The 23277-nt window shown below is 57.6% G+C and overlaps 2 protein-coding genes across 11 annotated transcripts in view; one reads left to right on the plus strand and one right to left on the minus strand.

Annotated features, from left to right (window-relative positions):
* The first annotated feature begins 1194 nt into the window (after window positions 1-1194).
* FAAP20 (FA core complex associated protein 20) lies at window positions 1195-20492 on the plus strand. Of its 5 annotated transcripts, none has more exons than XR_013376237.1 (6): window positions 1195-1298; window positions 1502-1628; window positions 1734-1996; window positions 17937-18174; window positions 18978-19068; window positions 19872-20492. XR_013376237.1 is itself a non-coding variant. In XM_077891582.1 (5 exons), exons 1-4 carry the CDS (start codon window positions 1237-1239, stop codon window positions 19063-19065), a joined length of 540 nt encoding a protein of 179 aa, XP_077747708.1. In that variant the 5' UTR covers window positions 1195-1236; the 3' UTR covers window positions 19066-19068; window positions 19872-20492. The 5 variants fall into 5 exon arrangements, 3 of the variants coding, with proteins under 3 accessions (XP_077747708.1, XP_077747709.1, XP_077747710.1); XR_013376238.1 differs by having other exon boundaries at window positions 19906-20492; XM_077891582.1 differs by lacking the exon at window positions 17937-18174.
* Window positions 8800-23277, minus strand: part of PRKCZ (protein kinase C zeta) — a 100756-nt gene continuing 86278 nt past the window's right edge. For all 6 annotated transcript variants that reach the window (XM_077891575.1, XM_077891576.1, XM_077891581.1 and 3 more), the window contains 8 exons: window positions 18009-18095; window positions 16485-16620; window positions 16265-16352; window positions 14498-14617; window positions 13723-13802; window positions 13338-13427; window positions 9369-9484; window positions 8800-9269 (listed from right to left, as the gene is read on the minus strand). In XM_077891575.1, the coding sequence (XP_077747701.1) occupies window positions 9182-9269; window positions 9369-9484; window positions 13338-13427; window positions 13723-13802; window positions 14498-14617; window positions 16265-16352; window positions 16485-16620; window positions 18009-18095 (805 nt within the window). In that variant the 3' untranslated portion in view covers window positions 8800-9181. The remainder of the gene's footprint in view (window positions 9270-9368; window positions 9485-13337; window positions 13428-13722; window positions 13803-14497; window positions 14618-16264; window positions 16353-16484; window positions 16621-18008; window positions 18096-23277) is intronic.

Consider the following 23277-nt stretch of genomic DNA (forward strand, 5'->3'; position numbering starts at 1 on the left):
CGGGGGATGGGGTCAGGGCCGGAGGCGGGGCCTGGTCGGGGCGGGGTCCCTCGAGGGGCGGGGCCTGGTCGGGGCGGGGTCCCTCGAGGGGCGGGGCCTGGTCGGGGCGGGGTCCCTCGAGGGGCGGGGCCTGGTCGGGGGCGGGGTCCCTCGAGGGGCGGGGCCTGGTCGGGGCGGGGTCCCTCGAGGGGCGGGGCCTGGTCGGGGCGGGGTCCCTCGAGGGGCGGGGCCTGGTCGGGGGCGGGGTCCCTCGAGGGGCGGGGCCTGCTCGGGGCGGGGTCCCTCGAGGGGCGGGACCTGCTCGGGGGGCGGGGTCCCTCGAGGGGCGGGGCCTGCTCGGGGCGGGGTCTCTGTCGGAGCTGGGTCCGTGCGGGGGATGGGGTCAGGGCCGGAGGCGGGGCCTGGTCGGGGCGGGGTCCCTCGAGGGGCGGGGCCTGGTCGGGGCGGGGTCCCTCGAGGGGCGGGGCCTGGTCGGGGGCGGGGTCCCTCGAGGGGCGGGGCCTGCTCGGGGCGGGGTCCCTCGAGGGGCGGGACCTGCTCGGGGGGCGGGGTCCCTCGAGGGGCGGGGCCTGCTCGGGGCGGGGTCTCTGTCGGAGCTGGGTCCGTGCGGGGGATGGGGTCAGGGCCGGAGGCGGGGCCTGGTCGGGGCGGGGTCCCTCGAGGGGCGGGGCCTGGTCGGGGGCGGGGTCCCTCGAGGGGCGGGGCCTGGTCGGGGCGGGGTCCCTCGAGGGGCGGGGCCTGGTCGGGGCGGGGTCCCTCGAGGGGCGGGGCCTGGTCGGGGGCGGGGTCCCTCGAGGGGCGGGGCCTGGTCGGGGCGGGGTCCCTCGAGGGGCGGGGCCTGGTCGGGGCGGGGTCCCTCGAGGGGCGGGGCCTGGTCGGGGCGGGGTCCCTCGAGGGGCGGGGCCTGGTCGGGGGCGGGGTCCCTCGAGGGGCGGGGCCTGGTCGGGGCGGGGTCCCTCGAGGGGCGGGGCCTGGTCGGGGGCGGGGTCCCTCGAGGGGCGGGGCCTGGTCGGGGCGGGGTCCCTCGAGGGGCGGGGCCTGGTCGGGGCGGGGTCCCTCGAGGGGCGGGACCTGCTCGGGGGCGGGGTCCCTCGAGGGGCGGGGCCTGCTCGGGGCGGGGTCTCTGTCGGAGCTGGGTCCGTGCGGGGGATGGGGTCAGGGCCGGAGGCGGGGCCTGGTCGGGGGCGGGGTCTCCGGCGGGCCGCTCACTTCCGGCGGACGCTGGGCTGGGGGCGGATGGAGGCGGCGCGGAGGCCGCGGCCGAGTTTGCGCCGGCGGAGGCCGTCCCCTGGGGGCGGGTGAGGTCGGGGGCCGGGGGCTAGGGTGGGGTGGGGGATGGCGGGTGGGGGGAGGAAGGGGGCCCGCGTCCCCCGGCCGCTCCGGCGCGGTGGCCGCGGGCCCACGTGCTTCCCGGAGCCGCCGCGCCGGGCCGCCCCCTCGGAGCCGCGCCCTCCCCGCCCTCCCCCGCCGGGCGCCTCCTGAGTTCTCTCCGCGCCCTCAGCGGCCGCGGGGGGCCCGTCCCGGGGGTCGGCGAGTGCGCGCGGCCGTGGGCGGACCTGCTGCGCGCGGGGATAGCTGATCTGAGCCCCGACGGAGAGCTGCCGCCGCTGCCCGCCTTCCCCGGCCCGGTGCGTGCGGGGCCTCCGGGGAATGCCGGGGTGCGAGCGGGATGGGGGTCCTGGACGGGGGGGGGGGCGCCAGGGCGCGGCCCGACGGACGACGCGGTTTGGCAGGATCCCGGCCGCCGTCCCAAGCGCACCGCGTCCCCCGAGGAGTTCACCGTGGGAGCCCGGACCTTTTCCTGGACGCCCTTCCCGCCGGCCCCGAGAGGAGGCGGGGGTTTGGGCCCTCCCCACCGAGTGCCCCTTCGGGCCCGGTCCCCGCAGCGATGCGCCTCGCCTGAGCCCCGAGGGACGCCCGGTGCCCCGGAGCAGCTGTGGGAGGCCTCGCCCAGCCTGCGGAGCTGCCCCATGTGCCAGGTCGACTTCGCCCCCAGGTGAGTGCGCCGGGCTGGGGCCTCTGTCCCCCTCTCTGACTCAGCCCTGCTTGGCACGCACAGCCGTGTTTAGAGGGCCAGGAAGTGCCCGAGCTCGGTTTGGCCACCTCAGGTCAGTGCATGTTGAGTTGCTGAAGTCCAGGTAGCTAGAGGCCGCTGGTCCGGGTTGGGGACGCTGTGGGTCCCCTGCTCACTCATCCCTTGGAGCCCTGCACACAGGCCGCAGTCTCCCTGGGACAGACTGTGCAGCAGGAAAGCAGGGCACCTCTCCCCACACCTGACAGCCCACCCTAACACAGGGAACCTGGTGGGGACCGCCATACCCTGGCTGAGGCCACCTCTGGGGCCAGGCCAGGCTGTGGGTCACCAAGCAGTCCCACCAGTACCTACATAGGAGTAGGTTTTAAAAATGAAGGTTGTTGGGACGCCTGGGTGGCTCAGCGGTTGGGTGCCTGTGTTTGGCTCAGGTCCTGAACTCAGGATCTGGGATCGAGTCCCGCATCGGGCTCCCTGTGAGGGGCCTGCTTCTTCCTCTGCCTGTGTTTCTGCATCTCTCTCTCTCTCTGTGTATGTGCTCTCGTGAATAAATAAATCTTAAAAAAAAAAAAAAATGAAGGTTGTTTGTGCTGAGAGATGCTGTTTTGCTTTAAAAGCTCAATGTATGTTTTTATTTTTTTTTAAAGATTATTTATGTTAGAGAGGAAGAGAGAAGGAGCATGCATGAGTGAGGGGGGTGTGGTGGAGGGGCAGAGGGAGAGAGACACAAGGAGTCTCCCTGTTGAGGATGCAGGGCTCAATCTCAGGATCCCAAGATCACGATCTGAGCCAAAAGTTGGATGCTTAACCGATGGAGCTCCCCTGGCACCTCTCTTTATATCTTTTTTTGAATAAGGGGACTGGACTTTAGGTTTGCTAAGATGTTAAGCTCTGACTGCCCAGCTTGTGGGCCACGTGTCACACAGCTGAGGACACAGGTGCTACGGTTTTAGGGGTCAAGACTGTCCAAAGGAATTTGGTCAGATGAAGTGAAAGAACAGTAGGTTTCAGTAAGTGGACCAGCTCCAGATTTCGTGTGGCTGGCGGATGGTGTGCAAGTCACAGGCCACATCCCTGGTCCCCCAGAAGCAAACACCATCCTGGACAGTGAGGGCAATGGAACTGACAGCAAAACAAACACCATCAAGCCACTGGTTCAGGTAAACAGCCTGCACACCAAGATCTTTAGATGCTACTTTTTATTCAGAGATGTGATGTTTCTATTAGTGGTCAACTCTTTGGGCTCCTCTAGTCTACATTTTTGTATCAGAACAAGCCTTTGAGAGCTGGTATTGGGGTGAGCCCAGTACCCTCATGCTTATCTCCTTAAGGTGCCTGCACAGCCCAGGGCTGGTGAGAGGAGAGTGGCTGGTTTGGGCAAGGTGGTGGATGTTCTGGACCCGGACGGACAGGGACTAGTGTCAGGGGCTGTGCTGCCGGTGAAGCCCCAGCAGGTGGAGCCACAAGCAGGGCCTGGAGGGGGTTGCCTGGTGGTCCACCGAAGATGCCCTGGCTCTCCTACAAGCACCAGGGAATTTGCAAAATGTTTCCAGAGCCAGCACCTCCAGCACTGCCTTTTGCCTGTACTCAAGTTTTAGGATACTTGTGAGTTGCAAATACTGACTGGCTTGCCAATTCTGCTAATGCAGCAAACACTTTTTAAAAATAGCGGTTGGTCTTGATTCATCCCTTGTCTGAGAAACCCAGGGGCAGAGGACATTGCTGGAAGCCCCAGAGAGAAATTCTTTTCTTGGTAGAAGCTGTTAAGATATTTAATGCTGTCTGGGTGCCCCACCTTTTCTCCTGTTCCAGAAGGGGCTTTCTGTTCTTGGAATGCTGGCATTTCTACACAGTCTAAAAAAAGACTTCTAATGACAGAGATGTTAGGGAGAAAAAAGTTCCAGCTTTGAGTTTTTTAAGCAGTTAAATTAAGGCTTGGCAGAGCGCCTCATTTTTTCCAAAGTGGGTGTCAGTACAGTGGGGTCCAGTCCTCCGCGCGCACGCGTCTGAAATGCTTGTCTGAAATGCTTGTAGCACATTCTTCCACTTGACTACAAAGGGGAGAGCTCTGGGGCAGAACACACCCCTCAGGTGGTAACAGTGAGTGCGGAGACCACAGGTCACTGAAAACAAAGGCCCACACTCTCCCGGGATGCTCAGGACCCTGGGGCAAGGAGACAGCTTGGGCTGCGGTGGGGGGGAGGGGGGGTCCAGTTCAGCAGGTGCACAGTAAGCTGTCAAGTTGTCTTGTGACTCTCCCTAGAACAGTATCAGCTCTTAGGGATTCTTGGGGAAAGTTTTTGTTATGTATAATCTGTTCTACTTAAAAAAAATATTTTTAAGTAAACTCTACACTTAATATGGGGCTTGAACTCACAGCCCCCGAGGTCAAGGGTCACGTGCTTTACTGACTGAGCCAGCGAGTTGCCCCACTTGGGAAATTTCTTAACCAGAGACTGAAGCCTCGCGCACTGCTCTTCTGATAGCAGGGGAGGTGGTGTTGGACCTCAGGGGCGACTTCTAACCCGAGTGATGCTTGTGGAGGGTGTGCTTTGGGGGCACAGTGCTGTGGGATGAGCTCATGATTCTTCTCAAAGCCATAGCCGGCTCAAGTGACTCAGAGAACAGTTTTATTCTTTAACGTGATAGATGATTGCATGGCGAATTTGACTGATGGGGTGTGAGACCCTGTGCCCCTAAGATCTGCGCACTGCTCTGCTCAGGTGTCCTGTATGATCTCTGATCCTGCAAGTCACAAGGGCACCTGGGGAGATGGGTTACCACGGGCCACTGGCCACAAAGATGTGGAACCCAGAAGTTGGGTTGTGTCCCACATATACAATGAGAACCTCAGTTGTTGGTGTTTTACCAGCTCCGAGGCCCCTCATGCTGCTGGACACTGAGCCCCCTTGGACGCAGGAGTCAGTAGAGTCTTGGACGGAGTGTCCTCTTCTGCAGCTGCACGCATCGTCCACAAACTGGGCCTCAATGAGACAGTGAGGTTGGCCTGTCTTGGGGCAGCTGCTGCAAAAGCTTGGTGTGCAGGATGAGGCTGGCGAAGACCAAGCTTTCTTAATGAGGAGGAGGTCTCAAGGGTCCCAAAGGGTGCCCCCCACCCGAGGGATACCTCCTGGAAACCCCAGACAAGGTGACCTGGTCCAGATCTTAGAATCTTCTGGCAGCCTTAGAGCATGCGGGGGCCCCAGGGACTTGAGAGCACACTGACCAGCCCCACAAAGTCTGAGAGGGCAGCTGATGGCCACCAGAATGGGCACAGGCTCCCAGAGCAACAGGGTGAGGTGGTGCTGTGGCCCTCAGCATCTTGCTGTGATGCTCCAGGGAAGGGCCTTTCCACTCTGGCCAGTGAACTTGGCCAGCTGACCAGGATGGCTCTAGGTATGGGCGGAGGAAAGGTCGCATCTTGGGGGGTCTCCCAAGTAGAGAGAAGCCATCTGGGCAGACTACTGCAGAAGCCATGGTGTAGAGGCGTGTCCAGAGGGCCAGGCGGAACTCCTGGCGATGGATGAAGTGTCCACGCTGCCAGCTGCTAGTAGAGACCCAGGGTGTACAAGCAGGATGTGGTGTGTTCCAGTCTGGGAGGTGTGGTGGGGTCCCGGCCACCATGACCTGTGCTGAGGCTTCGGGGGTCATCACATGTGCTGCTGAGCCGAGGGAGACACGGGGTGACTGGGCCTGCCTGGAGCATAAGAAGAACTGCAGGAGCTGTGGGCAGGTTGGCAGACAGGATAACCCCAGGCTGCAGGGGGCACAGAGAGTGCTACTGTTCGCAGCTGGTGGGCCCAGCCCCCCCCTAGGGTGTGTCTTGCCGCAGGCCTGCTGCTGTCTGGGGGCACAGCTGGAAGCTGACTGTCCCTGGCTCCAGTGCGTGGGGGGTGGTCCTGCCTGGCCCGCCTGCCCAGATGGGGTGAGATGAGGTCGGGAGTGGAAGGTGTCTGCTCCATGACACAAATCCAGGCCCCTCCCCACATGCCCACGGGATGCTGAGAGGCCATCCCGCAGGCTGTGGAGCCCCCAGCGCTGTAGGCTGGCAGGAAGTTTGCTGCCCTCCCTCCCTAGGGGTCTTAGTCCTCCACCGTGAGCAGACAGATCCGAGCGACACAGCCACCTTTACCTGCTTCTGTTTTCCCACCTCTTGTAGAGGACAGTGATCGTGCTCCTGGGGCCCAGCTGTGTGCTTTTTGTTTTGGGGGTGCCACGTGGGGCAGCTTTCATAAGAGGAAGTGATGTTCTGGGTGTTTGTTGATACAGAACCCCCTGCAGGAGCCCCTGGCACGGGCAGGCAGGGACCCTCTGATGCTGTCCTGAGTCTCTGCCAAGCCCCTTCATCTGTGGGTGGCCTTTCAGGCCCCAGGACAAGCAGTCCACCCAGATCCGTGAGGTCCTTAAGCTGAGTGGATTCCAGAATCCCCTGGAGGCTCATTGAGACACAGGAGGAGGCTGGTCGAGCCCAGGGTGTGTGTCTGACAGGTGTCCTGATGCTGCACATCCAGGTGCACTGAGCACGTGGCCCAGACAAATATCCCTGAGGCACGGGATTGGCAGAGGCCTTTTCCGGTTGGCATGGCCCTCCTGGACCTTTCCCTCATTTCTGACCAGCTATGGAGATGATCACTGGTTTCTCTGGCTGACTTGGGTGTTGTTAGTACAGGGAGTGGTGTGAAAGTGTGGTGGGTGTGGTGGCAGGTGGTGTGTGGTCGGCGTGTCCCCTTACATGAGTGACCATCCCCTCCCTCTTGCAGGCTGGCCCAGCTAGACATCGACAGCCACCTTGCCCAGTGCTTGGCAGAAAGTACGGAAGACGTGGTGTGGTGAGCAGACAGCCGGAGCAGAGGCTTGGCCCCACCTGCCAGAGCCACGTCCTCTGCTTTGAAAGCTGCTTATTAAAATGTCTGTGTAGACTACTGGTGTCACATGTCTGTCTATGTTGGGACCAAAACACAGGATCCTTTTCCTTTTTGGCTTAGCTAAGCAGAGTGCTCTGCTGCAGTCAGAATCTGGCAGCCGCTTGGCAGACAGACCCAAGCCCGGGCAGGTGAGCTGAGACGATCTCGAGCAGGACTGGCCACATCTACGGACAAGTGGACAGGTGGGCAGAGTGCACTTTCCTGCCTCTGCAGACTCCGCTTGCTCCGCGTTTCAATTCTCCCGGTGAACCTGCTGGCCACATGGTTCAGCCCCCCCCCCCCCCCCCCCCGTAGACGCTGCCACTGCGAAGTGCCCTAGTACCTCACAGACGGGCGAGGGTCGCAGCGCAGCGTCTTCTCCAGCCGGGACTGACCGGGAGGGAATGGGCCAGGTGCCATCTGCAGTGGGCAGGCCCATCTGCCAGAACATTCTGCGTCAGCCGTGTGTTTGGGCTTCCAGGGCAAGTGGAAAGTGGGGCACAAGAGTGTCTATAGCTAGTTTTCCTTCCAGCGCTGACGGCCCTTGGATTCTGGAAGAGCTGGGCTTTGGCAATGTCCCCATCTCCACCCCAGCCACCTTGGCCGTGAGCACTGGCACAGGGAGCGGGTCACAAAGCCACGAAAGGACCATGGGGGAACCTAACTGCATGTGACCAAGTGAGAGATGTGGTCTGAAGAGACTCTTGCCATAGGGGCTTCTGGAAGAGGCAGAACTATAGAGACAGGGAGAGGGCAGTGGTCACTGGAGGATGGGGCACGGGGCCTTTGGGAAGGTGAAGCCACTCTGCATGATCTACAGGGTGAATATATGTCATTTTGTCTAAACCCACGCACTGCAGCCACCAAGATGTGAGGCTCGTGCCCTGGGGATGCTGTGTCCTTGGGGTTCATCCAGGGTCACACATAGCTTTGGGAGGGGAGGCTGGCGGTGAGGGTGGTGGTACATGGGGGTATGGGCACATGGGAAATCTCTGCAGTGGCCCCACAATTTTGGTGGGAACCTAAGACTGCTCTAAATAAAACCTGTTTTTTAAAAACGCTTTCCAAAACTGCTGCTTCCCGAAAACACCTACTTTTATTAGAAATAAGTCGTTAGGGACACCTGGGTGGCTCAGCGGTTGAGCATCTGACTTTGGCTTAGGAGTGTGATCCCAGGTCCTGCTGCTGGGATCTGCACTCTGCCTGCTGCTCGAGCTACACCTAGTGGGTTAGAGAATCAGAAAACCTGTGGTTGGGCATTGATGCAAGGAGGGTGACGGAGTGATGTGTGTCCCCTGTGCTGCTTGCGGGAAGCAGGAAGTGTGCAGTCAGGAACATGCATGCAGGGTGTCTGTGGTATTCTAGATTGATTATTAAGGCTGGGACACTCATACACAGATCTTTGTAAATTTTCTAATTCTGAGCATCATTATTACCAATAAAAATATTTTTTCGAAGATTTAATACATAACACAAGAGGTCACATAGGCTGCCCCGCTTAGTGTTTTCAGAGATATTTTGTGCAGATTTCGTCTTCCAATTTCTTACTTTATTTGGTATCCGGGTGCTTCAGTGAGCAGCATTAGAATCCAGGATTGGGTCTCCTCATGGTCGGTGACACTGTGGGGGCTGCAGATGCACTGGTGTGACATACATGCTAACTACAAACATGGGAACTTACTGGGATTGAGAAAATGTCCCAAATTTGTCAATTCTCCATCGCAGTGCCTCTCTGTGGGCACTCGGACTCCCGTTCCCAGCCTCGACTCAGCGCACAACCCCGCCCACTCGGGCTCCTCCCATGTGGCTGTCGCCTGCAACGCTGGGTGGGTGCCGCACGCGGAAAAAAGGCACCAGGACGGCTTCGACATCATGGGCACATTTTATTCCTCAGGACATTACAGGCTAACTCTCCTGGCGGAGCAGGTCAGTTCTGTTTCTGTGGAAAGTGTGCACCTTCGAAATCGTGGGGCAGTTTCTCCCTTGGACACGGTCACCGCGGGTTGTCCGCGGCGCAGGCACAAGAAGCAAATTCCTCCAGCACAAAGCTGGCCGCGCGGGCCCAGACGCAAGACTGTTCCGCTATGAGAAGCGCCCGCTTGGCGCCCCCGTCCGCGGGGTCGGCAGCAAGTATCCCTCCCTGGCCGCACTTGGAGCCTTGCGCCCAGCCTGGCATGCATGCGCTGTGGTTAAGGATAGAGTGAAGGGGTCATTCACAGACGTGTCCATGACAGAGAAGACGGCCTCACACGGACTCCTCGGTGGACAGCAGTAACGGGTTGATGTACTCAAAACCTTCAAACTCGGACTGGTCGATCCTTTTTATGACGTCCCTGTGCACAGGCAGAGCATGGGGAGTGGGGTCAGACCCTGGATAGGGCACACGGCAGACGGGGTGTCCCAACCCCCGGCCCGCCCCCGGCAGGCCTTACTCGTCATCTGGGGTCAGCTGCACGGGCTCGCTGGTGAACTGGGTGTCGAAGTTGTCCAGACCGTACTCGTCGGTTATTTGGGGCTGGAATGGCGGGAGGGCCTGCTTCTTCTCCAACTGGGAAGAAAAGGCAAGAAGTCAGGTGGTGCTGGCTGTCCTCTCCACGGGATCTAGGTTTTTGCAGGAACTTAAGTCACAGAATGGAATAAGAACACACTCGGTGTATTTGGAGACAGTTTTCTTTTCCCTTAAACACAAAGTTTAGGAAAATGTATCTGAAGCCAGTAAAACCCTGAGTTTAGGGGATCCCTGGTTGGCTCAGCGGTTTAGCGCCTGCCTTTGGCTCAGGGTGTGATCCCGGACTTCCAGGATGGAGTCCTGAGTCAGGCTCCCTGCATGGAGCCTGTTTCTCCCTCTGCCTGTGTGTTTCTGCCTCTCTCTCTCTCTGTGTCTCTCATGAACAAATACATAAATCTTAAAAAAAAAAAAAACAACCCTGAGTTTATAAATGTTGGCAGCACTGGCTGCATAGGCCCATACCTGGGACAGAGCTGTACTGGGGTTCGCACCCTGCACCCCGCAACCATGCCCCGACACCCAACGAGGCTGGTCTCATGGTCTCAAGAGATTTTCTTTCTTAGAATTTGGAGCCTGGTCATAACGGAGCTTGGACTCGGCAGGGGCGCCGCTGCCCATGCCAGTGCTGGCTGAGATGCCATCCCACCAAGACCTTCCTGAAAACGCTAACTGAGCCTGTTTCTAATCACAAGGGGATGCTTATCAGGCAGGAAACAGGCTTCTCGGGATCCAGACTGCGATCTCCACCTCACCACATAGGGGGCAGAGACCCCCTGGCAGCATGTCACCCAGGTGAGGATGGTGAGGGCTTGCTAGTTCCATTCCTGTGACACTCAAGCCTCCCCCCTATCCTTCCCCAGCTCTATGCCCTGCACTGTTGGCCCAGGCACGTTCCCAGGAACTAACCCTGAGCTGTAAGTGAGGGACACGGGTCCCCCACCTCCGCCTGCCATGCAGCCACACCTGAGGCCAGGGAGTGTGAGGAGGGGTATGAGGCCAGCAGTCCAGCCCCCCCTCGGGGTACCCCTTTGCTTGCAGGGCCGGAAATGCCTGCCCACATGGGGCTTCTGCACATCTCTGTACAAGCCATGGAACTATCCAGGGCCAACGTGATGACTTCAGTTACAACAATAGGAGGAGAGTGGGAGTGGAATGTGATACGTATGGACCCCACTTGGACATGCAGAGGACACGGGGTCCTTCTTGCCAGCCACCCGATGTGCACAGGGACATGGGCCGCCTGGTAGCTGGTCACTGGGCAGAGACCATCCCTGAGGGGAGTCAGAAGGGGAATGTGGTGGTGAGGACGGGCTGTTCCTGCAGACAGAGCGGGTCACCCGTGTGCATGGGGACTGAGGATCCGTCTCTGTTGCTTCTCACCTTTTATACTCAATTACCCGTTTCTTTTGCATAAAATGTTTTCTGATAAAAAGGGGGAAGGGAGGGCATCTCTTAAACTATTTCCCTATCTTGATTTAAATATCAAGTCCCAGCAGACCAAGTGGCAAGCAGAGCTGGTGCTCCCTGGGTTCCTCCAGGCCCACCCCTCATCCCTCGGCCTGTCCTCTGGCCTAAGGGCGAGAGGCTGCTCAGCCTCCGTTGAGCACATCTCATGTCTCACGAGTCCTCTCCTTTCCTCAGTCAAAACAGTGAATGAGAACAGTGTCACCTGGAGCACCGCTGGGGGGACATGCCACCGCTTGGCCATGCCAGTGTGCGTGGAAAGAGGATACTGGGAGGGCCTCAGCATGGCAGCCAGGGTGGGCCTGAAGGGGGCGGGAGGGCAGCCCTGCAGTGTGTTGGGGGCACTGGGGGCTCAGTGAAGCCTGAGAGGAGGCAGGAGGTCCCTGGACAGAGGAGGCCACCACTGGCAAGGCAGAAGCAGGTCCTGTCCTGGGAGTGGGAGAGGCCAGGCCCTGGAGGCCAAGTCCCTGAGGACTGGGTGGGGGACACAGAGCAGGGTCCAGGATGACCCCAGGGCCTGAGCCCCAGCCTGGTGGTAACAAGTGGCTGCAGTGTCTCTGAGCAGGGCTTCTCATACTCACTAGTCCCTGTTTCCCCAGCTCTGGGTGATGAAGCCCGACAGGATGTGTGCAAAGCAGAGTGTCTGGACTCAGCTTTCCTGGCTGTGGCGGTGGGGAAGGAATCCCAGAAGCCACCCTGTGGGGCCCTGTGAGGGCAGAGGGCCCCCAGCACCTGTTTTATCAAAGCGCTTCTTCCCCTCCACTATCTGCACATCCCTCTCACTGAAGATAGCCACCCCTCAAGCAGTGTTGGGCACTGGGCTCTGGACCCCACATGCCTCCACATGGCACACATGCTTCTGCTCAGGCACATCTTCCCATGGCCGACGGCAGCTGCTGAGCAGGATGTCACTTGGCGGAGCCAAGGGTGGACTCACACACCCCCAGGCCCCTGGAGGCTACCTGCACCTCCCTTGGCCCAATAGGGTCTAGATATGGCTCATCAATGTGGACACTGCCCGTAAAAGAGTAACGTTATCATTTCATACCCATGCCATCATCCTTCCTCTTCTGATCAGAGGAAACAGGCCTCACTTGAGAACAAGGTTTTTGGCAGGGATGCATGGAGACTGGAAGTGACCAGATGCTGCCCACGGGACATGGCACCCCAGGCCACTGAGGGCTCCCTGAGAACTGACATCAGGTTGTAGCCCCAGGGTGGTGGGCACAGCATCTACAAAGGCCTTGTCCAGCTCAACACCTGCCTAGCTGGTGCCGGGGCTGCAATGTGCAGAGCCCTAAATCTGCAGGGGTGGGGAGGAAGAGGACACTAGGCATTGCCACGGGCTCAGTCAGTCAATGCGTGAACCACTGAGGCTCAGTATGGGCCTCCTGGGGTTCCTCCAGGGCAGGTGTCCCAAACTGTACAGGTAACAGAAGCCAGCCAAGATCTAGATTTCGTCTCTCTTAGGCGAGTGGACCAAGATCAGTTTCTCTTCTCTTTTTTTTTTTTTGAAGTAAGCTCTAAACACAACATAGGGCTTGAACTCAGGTCACGGAGACCAAGAGCCAACGCTCCATGGATGGAGACAACCAGGTGACCAGGAGCCACTCAAAATCTTTTTCTTAATTAAAAAGTACCTGTGGTCTGAATGTTATTCTAATAACTCCAAGGGACAGGATGCTGGACTGTTTTGAAATAACCCAGCAGGGGCAGGAGCCTGGATGGGGTTGAGTGTAGGTGGGGTGGGCGCATGGTCTGAGGACCCTCCTGGCCCTGACCAGGGCCCTGGGTCCCCACAGATGCACAGGTGACAGTCCTGTGGGAAGTGACAGTGGCCAGGGGGAATGGATGAGAGCTGCTCTGCCCACGGGGCCGGGGAGGGAGACGCAACACTGCCCGAGTGGGGCTTTGTCCTGATCTCCTTTGAGCTAAAGTCCAACATTTACTTAATTAGCTAGCTAATCTCCTTTTTCCCAGGGGAGCACATTTTAAAGGTTATATTTCAGGAACTCTGCAACCATTTACATATTTTGAAACCAATTCAGTTCAATCTTGTTTTAGTACCAGGAAGCAGGTGCTGCAGCAGGAAGGGTTGGTATACCTCACGCTTAGCCATGTCCCCAGACAGGCCCAAGGAGGGCAGGTTTGGAAAACCAACCATGACACCTAAGGCTAGCTCCCACCAGTGGATTTTGCACAGAATCAACCAGGCGATGTGGTCACAGATCAAGGATGTCCCCACCGGACCATATGGTCAGGGACACCCAGGCAGGGCTTCTCGCAGGATCACCTTCCCCAGGGCCTCCTCACAGCCCCTCACGCTCCCATCAATCACAGGGGAGTCTCCTGGTCACCCCCAGGGGCAGAGGGCAGTACCCACCATACCTTCACTCCCAGCCCTCCCTCGGGGTCTCCCGTGCTTTACCAGGTCCCAGTCTATGCTGCGGAAGAATGCGTGAGACTTGATATCAGAAAATCCTGTCTGTGGCCGGCAGCCAAGCCTCTCTTTGGGGTCCTAGGGATCAAAGTTCAAACAGGGACCAGTCAGTATGCAACAAAGAAGCCCCAATTCACAGCAAGAGGATACCCAGCTTTCCTTCCCTCCATGAGCCAAATTTATTAAATTTCTCTTTAATTTCTCACATTTTAGCAAATATGATTAAAGACTGACGATTCACAGGACAGACATCAAATAGGAAGGCAGAGTGACCCCCATTCCCAGGTGTCCCCTAGGGGACCTTGGAAACACCCACCCTGGTCAGCCCAGGTAGTCACACGCGGGACGGCCCTCACGGCGGCTACAGGTGTACCTTGTTTAAAAATCCTTTCAAGACGTGGGAGGCTTTCACGGAGAGGAATCGGGGGATCCGGATGGGTTTCTCTAGGATTACTGCAAGGATTGGGGCCCTGGTGAGAAGTCTCGTCGCTTCTGGACGCTTCCCGCTGCATTTGCTCTGCCCAGCCGCTGAAGGAGCTGGGCGGTCTGCAGGGTTCTCGAGACCCTTTCTGAGCAGGAGCGGCCAGGGCGCTTTTAGTGCCCTGGCCTCTCTTCTCTCCATCCAGCAGGGTCTCCCCCACAGAGGGTCCCCCACCCACCGATGGGCACGTGCTCACACGTGCTCAGAATCACAGGTGAGCCAGCAGCATCCTCACGTACGAGGGCGCTTCCGCACATGACCACCAGAGGGCGCCGAGGGGACCACCGTGTCCTGGGCACCAGTGTCCCAGAGGCGGTGAATTCTGGCCCCGGAGCAGGGGTTTCGTGCTGGCAGGTGGCCCCCGCCCACCCGGCCTCCAGGGCATATATCTGGCAGGGGCAGGAAGGAGTCTGGGTGAATCAGACAGGCTGGATTTCCTGGTGACTCCTGGTGACCCAGAGGAATCCTCTCCCATGTCGCGGCAGCTCCCATTGTCCTAGCCCAGACTTTGCCTCCCTGAGAGCTGGCTGACCTTGCCCCGGGGGATAGGCGGTTGCAGCAATGCAGGGACCAGCCTAGGTTCCTTCCATCCACAACCCTGCCCAGCGGTGGGGTGGGGGTGGTGGTGGCACCTGAGCCTGGGGGAGATGCCTAGTGGCCCACGCACCTTGGAAAAGGTAGTCCTCTGTGTTCATGTCGGGGTTGTCAGTGATGATGTCAAACGGGGAGCGCCCAGCCATCATCTCAAACATCAGAACGCCCAGTGCCCACCAGTCCACGCTGAATCCTGGAGGGATGGCACAGGCCCGGCCCGCGGGCAGTCGGCAAGGGCTCGGCCATAGGGCAAGCCCGCTTTGGCCTCAGTGGGGAGGCAGGGGGATGCAGCCGCCGGCACAGCTCTGGCCAGTGCTGGGCTAGGCACCCTGACATCCCCCCACAGCCTGGCCTCCCCTCTGCCCACCGTCGCAGGGCCCTTGTCTTTTTTATCTTGACTGCTTGCACAGCTGTTTTCACATCAGGGCCTTTAACCCTCTTGCTGGCACTTTGCTGGTTTTCCAGATTGTCATTTGGCCTCTTAATCCTGCTTGTGGTACCTCTGACGGCGCAGAACCGCGAAGCTGAGTGAGCTTGTTGGGCAACCATTCTTTTCATTCTCCTTTGGCTAAGCTTGAAAATCCCTTTCTCCAAGGCTGTAAACATTCCTTCCCAGATTTTCCTGCCTTCACAGTTTTGGGGTGTATTTTATTGCACACAGGGGTGGGAGGTCCTGGCTGCAGTCGTATCTGCAGCCCCTCAGGCCTTCTGGAACAGTCACCCCCATCCTGCATGGGAAATCTCATCCCAAGCAAGCTACTAGACGCTTGAGCCTGGTCTGCCATCTGCCACCTGTCTTTCCCCATCTGGCTCCTCAGTGACTTTGGGATAGCAGCTTCACGGGCACCTCTGACCCGAGAGGGCAAGTGACCTACCTGCCTAACCAGTCTCCACTTTAATGGCAAAGAAAATGTTTAAAAATATTTGGTGGTGTGTTTGTGACATGCTTCACTGAAATCACTAGGACACAAGAGTATGTGGGGTGTGCACACATGTACAAATATGCATCACACGCCTGCAGACATGCACACCACCCAGTGCACACATGTACAAACACACATCACACACACCCCACACCACACGCCTGCACACATGCACATCACCCAGTGGACACATGTACAAACATGCATCATACATGCGTTACATATATTACATGTGCAAACACATGCACAGGCATGCATCACACATCGCACTTCACACTCATGCAATGGACCACGCACACTACAGCACACATGCACAAGCACATACAAATATGCACCCCCCACACACGTGTCAAATGCACACCACACACACGTGCACACACAGTAATCTCATTTTCGTTTCAGACCCAAAGAAAGCAAAGAACTAGAAGCACTGTCCACTGTCTGCAGGGGCTGCAGATGGGTTAACCTACGCCTGCCTGCTTATTTTACTGCCTGGTCTCTCCCGGCAGCACATCAAATGGGCACACCCAGACTCAGGGGCCTCGCATGCCTCTCCCTCCTTATCAACCCCTTAGGGCTCCTTGATCAAAGGAATCCTACCCTGCCTCCTCCACCAGGCGATGCCTGAGCAGACACCCAGGAGGACAGATGGGGGCTGAGGCAGATGGTGATGGGCTGGGAACAAAGTCAGGGGTGTGTTTGAGGTGTAATTCGGTCAATAAAACCACTCTGATGACTGGGCCAGGACCCCAGGCAGGGTCAGCCCCAGGCAGGTCCACCTGGCCCCCTGTGCTCTGGGGCAACCGCATTCCTGAGAAGACAATGCCTCCAGGGGTCATGGTCGTCCTCAAGCCCATCCAACTGCTCTGCCAGCAAGTAGCCCCCACCTGCCGGATAGCCCCGCTCACCCCACTCACCGTACTCCTCCCCCCGCAGGATTTCAGGGGCGATATAATTTGGGGTTCCGCAGAAAGTGCTGGTCGTGTCACCAGGGCCCAGGCCTTCCTGTGGGGATAAAGTTCGTTACCAGGAGGGAAGATAATCTCTGGTTACCTGCCCCCACCCCGCGAGCCATGGCGCCACCGTGTGGCAGCACCTCTGACCACACGGGCCCCTGCTCAGGGCCAGGGCGCTCGCCTTGCACATGCCGTAGTCCGTTAACTTGATGTGGCCGTCGGCGTCAAGGAGAACATTGTCCAGCTTCAGATCCCGGTAGATGATCCCTCTCTCATGTAAGAAGTTGAGAGCGATACAGATCTCAGCAGCATAGAATCTGGGGGCAGCAGAAAGAACCCAGGAGGAGCATGGATGGGAGGCCCGTGTGGGCAGAACTGGGGGGACACCACCAGCCCAGGCCCTCCCAGAAGACGCCCCGCTGTCCTCTGCTGCCAAGCATGTGGGACCAGCAAGCATGGGAGACGCTCAGCATCCTCATCGCCAGGGAGATGGAAATCAAGACTGCCTCACACCTACTAGGGTGGCCACTCACAGACAGATGGACCATGGGACGTGCTGGTGAGGACATGGGGAAGCTGGTGCAAGTGTGCCCTGCTGGGAGTGCAAAGGGATGCAGCCACTATGGGGACAGTGTGGAGGTGCCTCAGAAAGTTAAACACAGAAATAACATGTGATCTAGGGTCGTGAGGATATGTCTGCACCATTCACTATAGCCAAAGGTGGAGACCGCCCCAGTGCCCATCAGTAGATTGGACGGATAAGCAAAGCACGGTCCCTACACATGATGGGGTATTACTGAGCCCTGCTGTGACACGGGTGGACCATGAGGATGTTCCACTCGATGACATGACCCAGTCCCAGAAGGACAGATGCTGTAGGATTCCACTCAGGAGGTCCCCAGAGGGGCTGGGAGGTGGGGGAGGTGTTTCATGGGCGGAGCATCAGTCTGGGGAGATGGAAAGTTCTGGAAACAGACGGTGGGGATGGCTGCACAATGGTGTGAATGTGCTTTGTGCCGCTGAGCTGTGCACTCGTCGATGGCTAGCATGGAGAATTTTGTATTCTGTCCATTTTGCCACAATAAAAAAGAAAGTGCTAGCATGTGGGGAGTGAGCTCTGCCTTCCCCTGAGACGATCTAGGGTGACTCAAAAAACTGCATGAACTTGTTTTAAGTGAGGAGGGGAGGAGCAGGGAAAAGCATGGGGAGCAGGAAGGAGCAGAGTGGTAGCCACCACTTGGGGCCTTGGAGGCGGTGGCGCTTAAACACAAACAGGCCATTCCTCTCAGAGAGCCTGTGTCTTGCTCTGCCTGTGTGACCAGAACCAGAAATGGCAGCCCCAATGCTCCGCAGGGGAATCCGAATGGGTGCCCCCCTCTGCCACCGCTGCTCTCATTTGGAAACAGGGAAAAGGCAGAACCATGTGCAGTGCCGCTGTGCACACCCTCCCAGGAAGCACCCACTTCTCTGGGCAACACGTCATCCTGCTCTGGGGGCCGAGGAAGGCCGTTTCTGAGACCCCGTAACTCAGGGGACCCGCAAATCGTAGGACCCTGAGCTGCTCTGGAGTTGGCCACGCTGCAGGGGTCAGAGGCATCCTTGCCATGGCCCCCAGACTCCATCTCTCTTCCAGCTCACTGCCAGCCTCCCAGGAGGGGACCTGCCAACCCGGCCTGCACTGCCCGCCTAGCAGCCCAGCACCCACCTGGCATGCTCCTCCGGAAGCTTCCTCTGTCTCTGCATGTGGAACATGAGGTCCCCGCCATTGACGTACTCTATGACCAGGAACAGCCTGAAGGGAGAGAGGGCAGTGGGGGCTGAGACTCTGTGCAGCCCCACAACCAGGAACCACCGTGCTCGGCTGCTGGCAGGTCAGCTCTCCTCCTATGAGGCCAAACTGGGGTCACCTGATCCGTCCCAGGCCGGCGAGGAAAACAGCCCTGACTGAAAAGTCAGGCTCCACAACCCAGGTTGCTGGGGATGTCAAGAGACCCTGCCCATGGCCGGGTGTGCTCACTTCTGATCCCCATGTGGGGAAACTGACAGAACGCAGGACAACTCCCATTGGGCCACTCATGTCATCCAGCACAGGAGCAAGTGCTGTCCCCATGGAGGCAGAGGTGGGGGCAGGACACAGAGCTGTGGGACCACCCTGGAGTCCAAGGGCCCTGGGGGGGGGGGGCAGGTGCACGGGTGCACAGGCCAGGTGAGGGGGTGGCCATGTCTAACGAGTGACTGCTCCAGATGCTGAGTCTGGATGGACCCCAGGGGACCTGGAGGGGGCTGTGGCGCTGAGGACTGCCTTAAGCTTACAGAGGTCCGGACATCGGGGGCCGAAAGAAGGTGGGGGGCTAGAGCCTGGACTGATGGTCCCGGTGCAGGGGTGACTTGGAGGCAAGGGGAAGGCGGGGCGGCTGGGCCCAGAGCAGGCCAGCGTGACCCTGCATGACCCCTGTGCCTAAGGAACTGGGACCACACGCGAGCCCAGTCTCCAAACACTCTACCACGTGGATCCTTCTGCATGACATCTTTCTCGTGTTCATTAAGATGCCATTTTCAACTAAATTCACACATGATCTTCTAGAAATACGCTGTTGGAGGCAGCTCATGGGGATGGCTTGTGGGTCACAGGTGCCGTGCTCACTCACGGAGGTTCACATACATGTTTACACAGGCAACAACCTGTAATCTGTCGACACACAGAACTGGACCCCAGGCGACCAGCTGCGACCCCCTGGCCCTGCCTCTGCTCCTGTCTCTAGAAGGTATGTGCGGAAGGGTGCAGAAAACTCGACCTCCCCTCAGATTCACCTGCATCTGTAGCTTCAGAGCCCAGAGCCATGCCCATTCACATGCTTGCTGTGCGTGGCGGCGTTCCTGCCATAGCAGACGTGAGATAGAAAACATTTATCATCTGCCCTCGACAGCACATCCAATTCTGTTGGTGGGAGGTATGGGGTCACCCCAGCCCTGTGAAGGGACCCTGGACCCAAGAGTTAAAGTGTTTTTTTAAAAAAAAGGCAATTACTTATAACCCTTAGGGTGACCTCAAAGTACAAGACAAAGGTTTTCCACGATGACCAGGAATCAGGCCCCCAGTCAGCACAGCTACCAGAACCTGCTCCCCCAGGGGAGAACTGTGCACCCTGACGCCACGCTCCTGGGGAATCACCTACGGGGTGCTGGCCCAGCTGTGGTGACATCAGGGGACAGGGCCTTTCCATATCAGGGACAAATCCGACGCCAGTTCCAGAGAAAATAACAAAACACACTGATTTGGGGGGGAAATATCCATAGCATTAGGGAGCTAAGACATTAAGGGAACATTGAAAAAGCAAAGCTAGTGTCATCTTCTACCCAGGGGAAGAACCCATGGTGGGAATGCAGGTGGAGGCATAGCCAGACCAGTTCTCAGTCCCAGGGAATTCACTCATCAAAGGACTTGCTCACTTTGAGAAGGTGATCAAGCCCCAGTCACAGTGGACGAGTTCAGTTTTCTTTCCATGGCAGCTACAGATGTATGGCTTTTGGGGGTTTTTCTTTCTTTCCTTTTTTTTTTGGTCTACAGATAAACCTTAAGACTACTTTTGACATTTCTTCAGAGCAAAACTGCACCAGAGCCACGTGATGCCGCTGCTTTGTGACTCAGCACTGGCTGCCATGTGCGCGGCGACCACCCCCTGCTCATGGGTGCCTGGCACGTGAGCAGCTCATGGCATGGTGTGGGCGTGGGCGTGTCCTTTCACCCACAGATCCCCGGCTCATATGGCCACGCCCAATACAGATGGAGGCAGTGGCGGGTCCAGCAGAGGCCCGGGGCTGCCCCTAACACTCAGATGGCCAGACTTGGCCAGATTCTCCCATAGTCGCTTGTATGTCACACCAGGAAGTGAGGAACCCCAGCTGTGGAGCAGGTCACTTCTGACCCTGCCCTGACCCTGGTCACCCAGACGGGAGAAGTAATCGCAAGCAGAGGAGGGCACCCACAGAACCGCAGCCTGAGACCCGTGTGTGGACTTGCTTCCCAGCACCAAGGACCTACAACACCCTCCTCCACACGTCGGCTCAGAGGGAAAAACTGATGCTGTAGACAGAGCATGCTCAGATCGAGAGGTGATACTATAAACTCAGAGCTGGCCATGTCCAGCCTGTTACCTGTGTTTGTAAATAAAGTTTTATTGGAACACTGCACATGTCCATCTTTATATAACTGTGTACAGCTGCCTGTGCACCACAGTAAACACTTCTGACACAAGCCGTGTGGTCTTCAAAGGTGAAAATATTTATTCTCTGGTCCTTTGAGGAAAAGTGCTGAGCACAATACACAAAATGAAAACAGCAGCTTCTGCAGCCCTCACTACACCTCAGGCCATATACTCAGCACTTCTGTTCATTAATGTTTAACCTTGTAATCATAAGAGAAGGTCTAATGTTTCCCTGTCTTACAGATTGGAAAATGGATGCACCGTGTATATAAATGACTTTGTCAGGATCACAGTCACTGTCAGATCTGGTACCTGATGAGGAAGGTGAATCCAGAACCTAGAGCGATGGCTACAGGACCATCGTTGGGGACCCTGGTCTCTGCTGTCCCCAGCCTCCCACAACCTCTTGCACATGGCAAATGCCAGTGCTGCCTAAAACTCAGAGGGCCATGTGGTTCTGCTTTGCCCACAGCAGCCGGTGGTGCATTCACAGTGCAAACACCAGAATGTTCCCACGAGGTCAGGGAGAGGCCAGGCTTACCCACTACCACCCACTATCCACACAAGGTAGGCACGGGCCATGTCATCAGAGAGACAAGTGAGCAGGAAGGGAGGGGTAACCTCCTGCCTATAGACATTCTAACTGCACGTCCAAAAACCCAGGAGAACTGCCTCCCAGTTCACGAGGCACCAAGGCACCAGGCTGATGTAGGAGCCACATGTGTGCTGCTGGTCACCCTGCTGGGAGGAAGGACCGCACATGGAAATGAGACAGACATTACGGTAGGAAGTAAAGACCCTGCATGATGAAAACTTTACCCACGTCAAAAAGTAAAGAGCAAAAAGAAACAAGAAGCAAAATGGTGACAGTAATAACCCGGGGCATTGGGTGTCCACAGAGGTACCTCTTCCTTGGCATTTCCCTGATTTGAAAATTGAGCAGGAACACTTGGCCAGCTTGGTCAGAGGAATGTGAGATACTTGATCTTGGGGTCATGTGAGCCCCACATTGGGCATAGAAATTGCTTAAAATAAATAAGAATAGAAATAAAATTGCCTAAAGGTTTTTTTATTTTTAATTTTTATTTGTTTTTTTAAGATTTTATTTATTCATGAGAGACAGAGAGAGGCAGAGACACAGGAAGAGGGAGAAGCAGGCTCCCTGCGAGGAACTTGATGTGGGACTCGATCCTGGGACCCCGGGATCACGCCCTGAGCTGAAGGCAGATGCTCAACGGCTGAGCCACCCAGGCATCCCTGGCCTAAAGTTCTTTAAAAAAGCTATTCTTTTATGTGTTTTCTGAGGTCCCATAATAGTCAGCAAAAGCACAATTTCAGTTCTGCCCTGACAGTTTCCTCGAAAAAAGGAGCTGCAGGATTCATTGGGGTGTGACCCCGGCCAGAGGCCTGTCCTGGGTGAGGAAGAGGGAGCACCATGTGCTATAGGGACAGCCCCAGGACACTGTGCAGCATGGCCGCACCTATGCTCTTCCATTCCAAGCACACGGCAGTAACGTGCCTGCCCCCACTTGTCCTGACTCCATGGCAGTCAGTCACCTCTGGATGAGGATGACACAACCTCCTGCTTGCACTCAGGAGTGGTGTATGGTCCCCAGCAACAGGAGGCCAGTCCTCGGGCGTTCTCCACTACTCAGGGCCACCCATAGCATTTCTAAGTGCAGCGTGGTCGACCAGTACTTGCGAAAGTAAAGTGAACCCCCTGAAATCTCCTAATTGCCTCGGGAGTCACAGGCCCCTCGGGACAGAGAATCTTACAGCCCCACAATGCCCCCCACGCTGAGCTGTCTGATGGAGCCTGAGGGCTGGGACTGAATCTTAGCCCTCTAGGCGATCCTGATGAAACGTGGGCAAGTTGGGGGCTCTGGAGTGGCCACCACTCCCCTGTTGGGAGAATGAAGCCTGCAGGTGACTCCCCCTGCCCTCCCCTTCACTCTGCTGCCTGTCACTCAATGTCTGCTCCTTCTATTCTGGGCTTCAATTAAATTATGACTAACAAATTTACTGTGTTGTGAAAGTGCAGTGACTCATGTGCTCAAAGGGGCGGGCACTGGTCCTCCCAAGGTCTCCAATGGTTCTAGCGCATGCGTGCCCTCCCACTGAGCCCCCCAGGGCGCAGCTTGCTGGGGGATCAACCTGGCTGTGGCTCTGCTCACCTGCCTCTCAGCACGTTAACCATCACTCCACTCGAGGCCTGACCTCCTCCGGTGGCCACCATATCCATAACCCCCCACTGGACACGTGCTGACCGCTGACCCCAGCATCCCCTGGATCTTGTGCACAGACCCCCACCTCCGCCCCCAGCACCCCCACCTCGATGTTGCTTGGTGAGTCCTGTCACCCGGCAACACACACCATCTTCAGCTTTGCTCTGAGGCTTCCTTCCAGGCTTGATGGCGGGGGTGGGGGCTGGGGGGGTGCCCATGCTCTGACCCTACGCTGCCAACCGTCCTAGGGGCCGGGCAGTAGGCGTCCCCAGCAGAAAACCACTGTGGCCTCAGCTCCCCTGCTTCCTGAACGGTCATGGGTAGCTTCAGGATGACCGCTTACCACTACTGGGTCCCGGTGAAGTCTCTACGGGGCTGCAGTCAAGTCTTCAGGTACAATTCATAAAGGAGAACACAGGATAGCACTGGCAAAGGGGCATTTAGTGTCTAGACACCACTTTGAACCGAGAACAAAGCACTTGTGTCCAAGTCACAGGCAGCCCGTGAAGCTCCATAAACAAACAAGGGCGTAACAGGTTTGTTC

Source organism: Canis aureus, chromosome 3 (assembly GCF_053574225.1).
Source record: "Canis aureus isolate CA01 chromosome 3, VMU_Caureus_v.1.0, whole genome shotgun sequence".
Taxonomy (NCBI): domain Eukaryota; kingdom Metazoa; phylum Chordata; class Mammalia; order Carnivora; family Canidae; genus Canis; species Canis aureus.

What these genes read in the sequence shown, in the direction of transcription:
- FAAP20 (XM_077891582.1), top strand. Translation starts at nt 1,237, where the DNA reads ATGGAGGCGGCGCGGAGGCCGCGGCCGAGTTTGCGCCGGCGGAGGCCG. An exon ending in TGCCCGCCTTCCCCGGCCCG is followed by an intron (nt 1,629 to 1,733) that starts GTGCGTGCGGGG and finishes GCGGTTTGGCAG; the next exon opens with GATCCCGGCCGCCGTCCCAA. An exon ending in CAGGTCGACTTCGCCCCCAG is followed by an intron (nt 1,997 to 18,977) that starts GTGAGTGCGCCG and finishes ATGTTTACACAG; the next exon opens with GCAACAACCTGTAATCTGTC.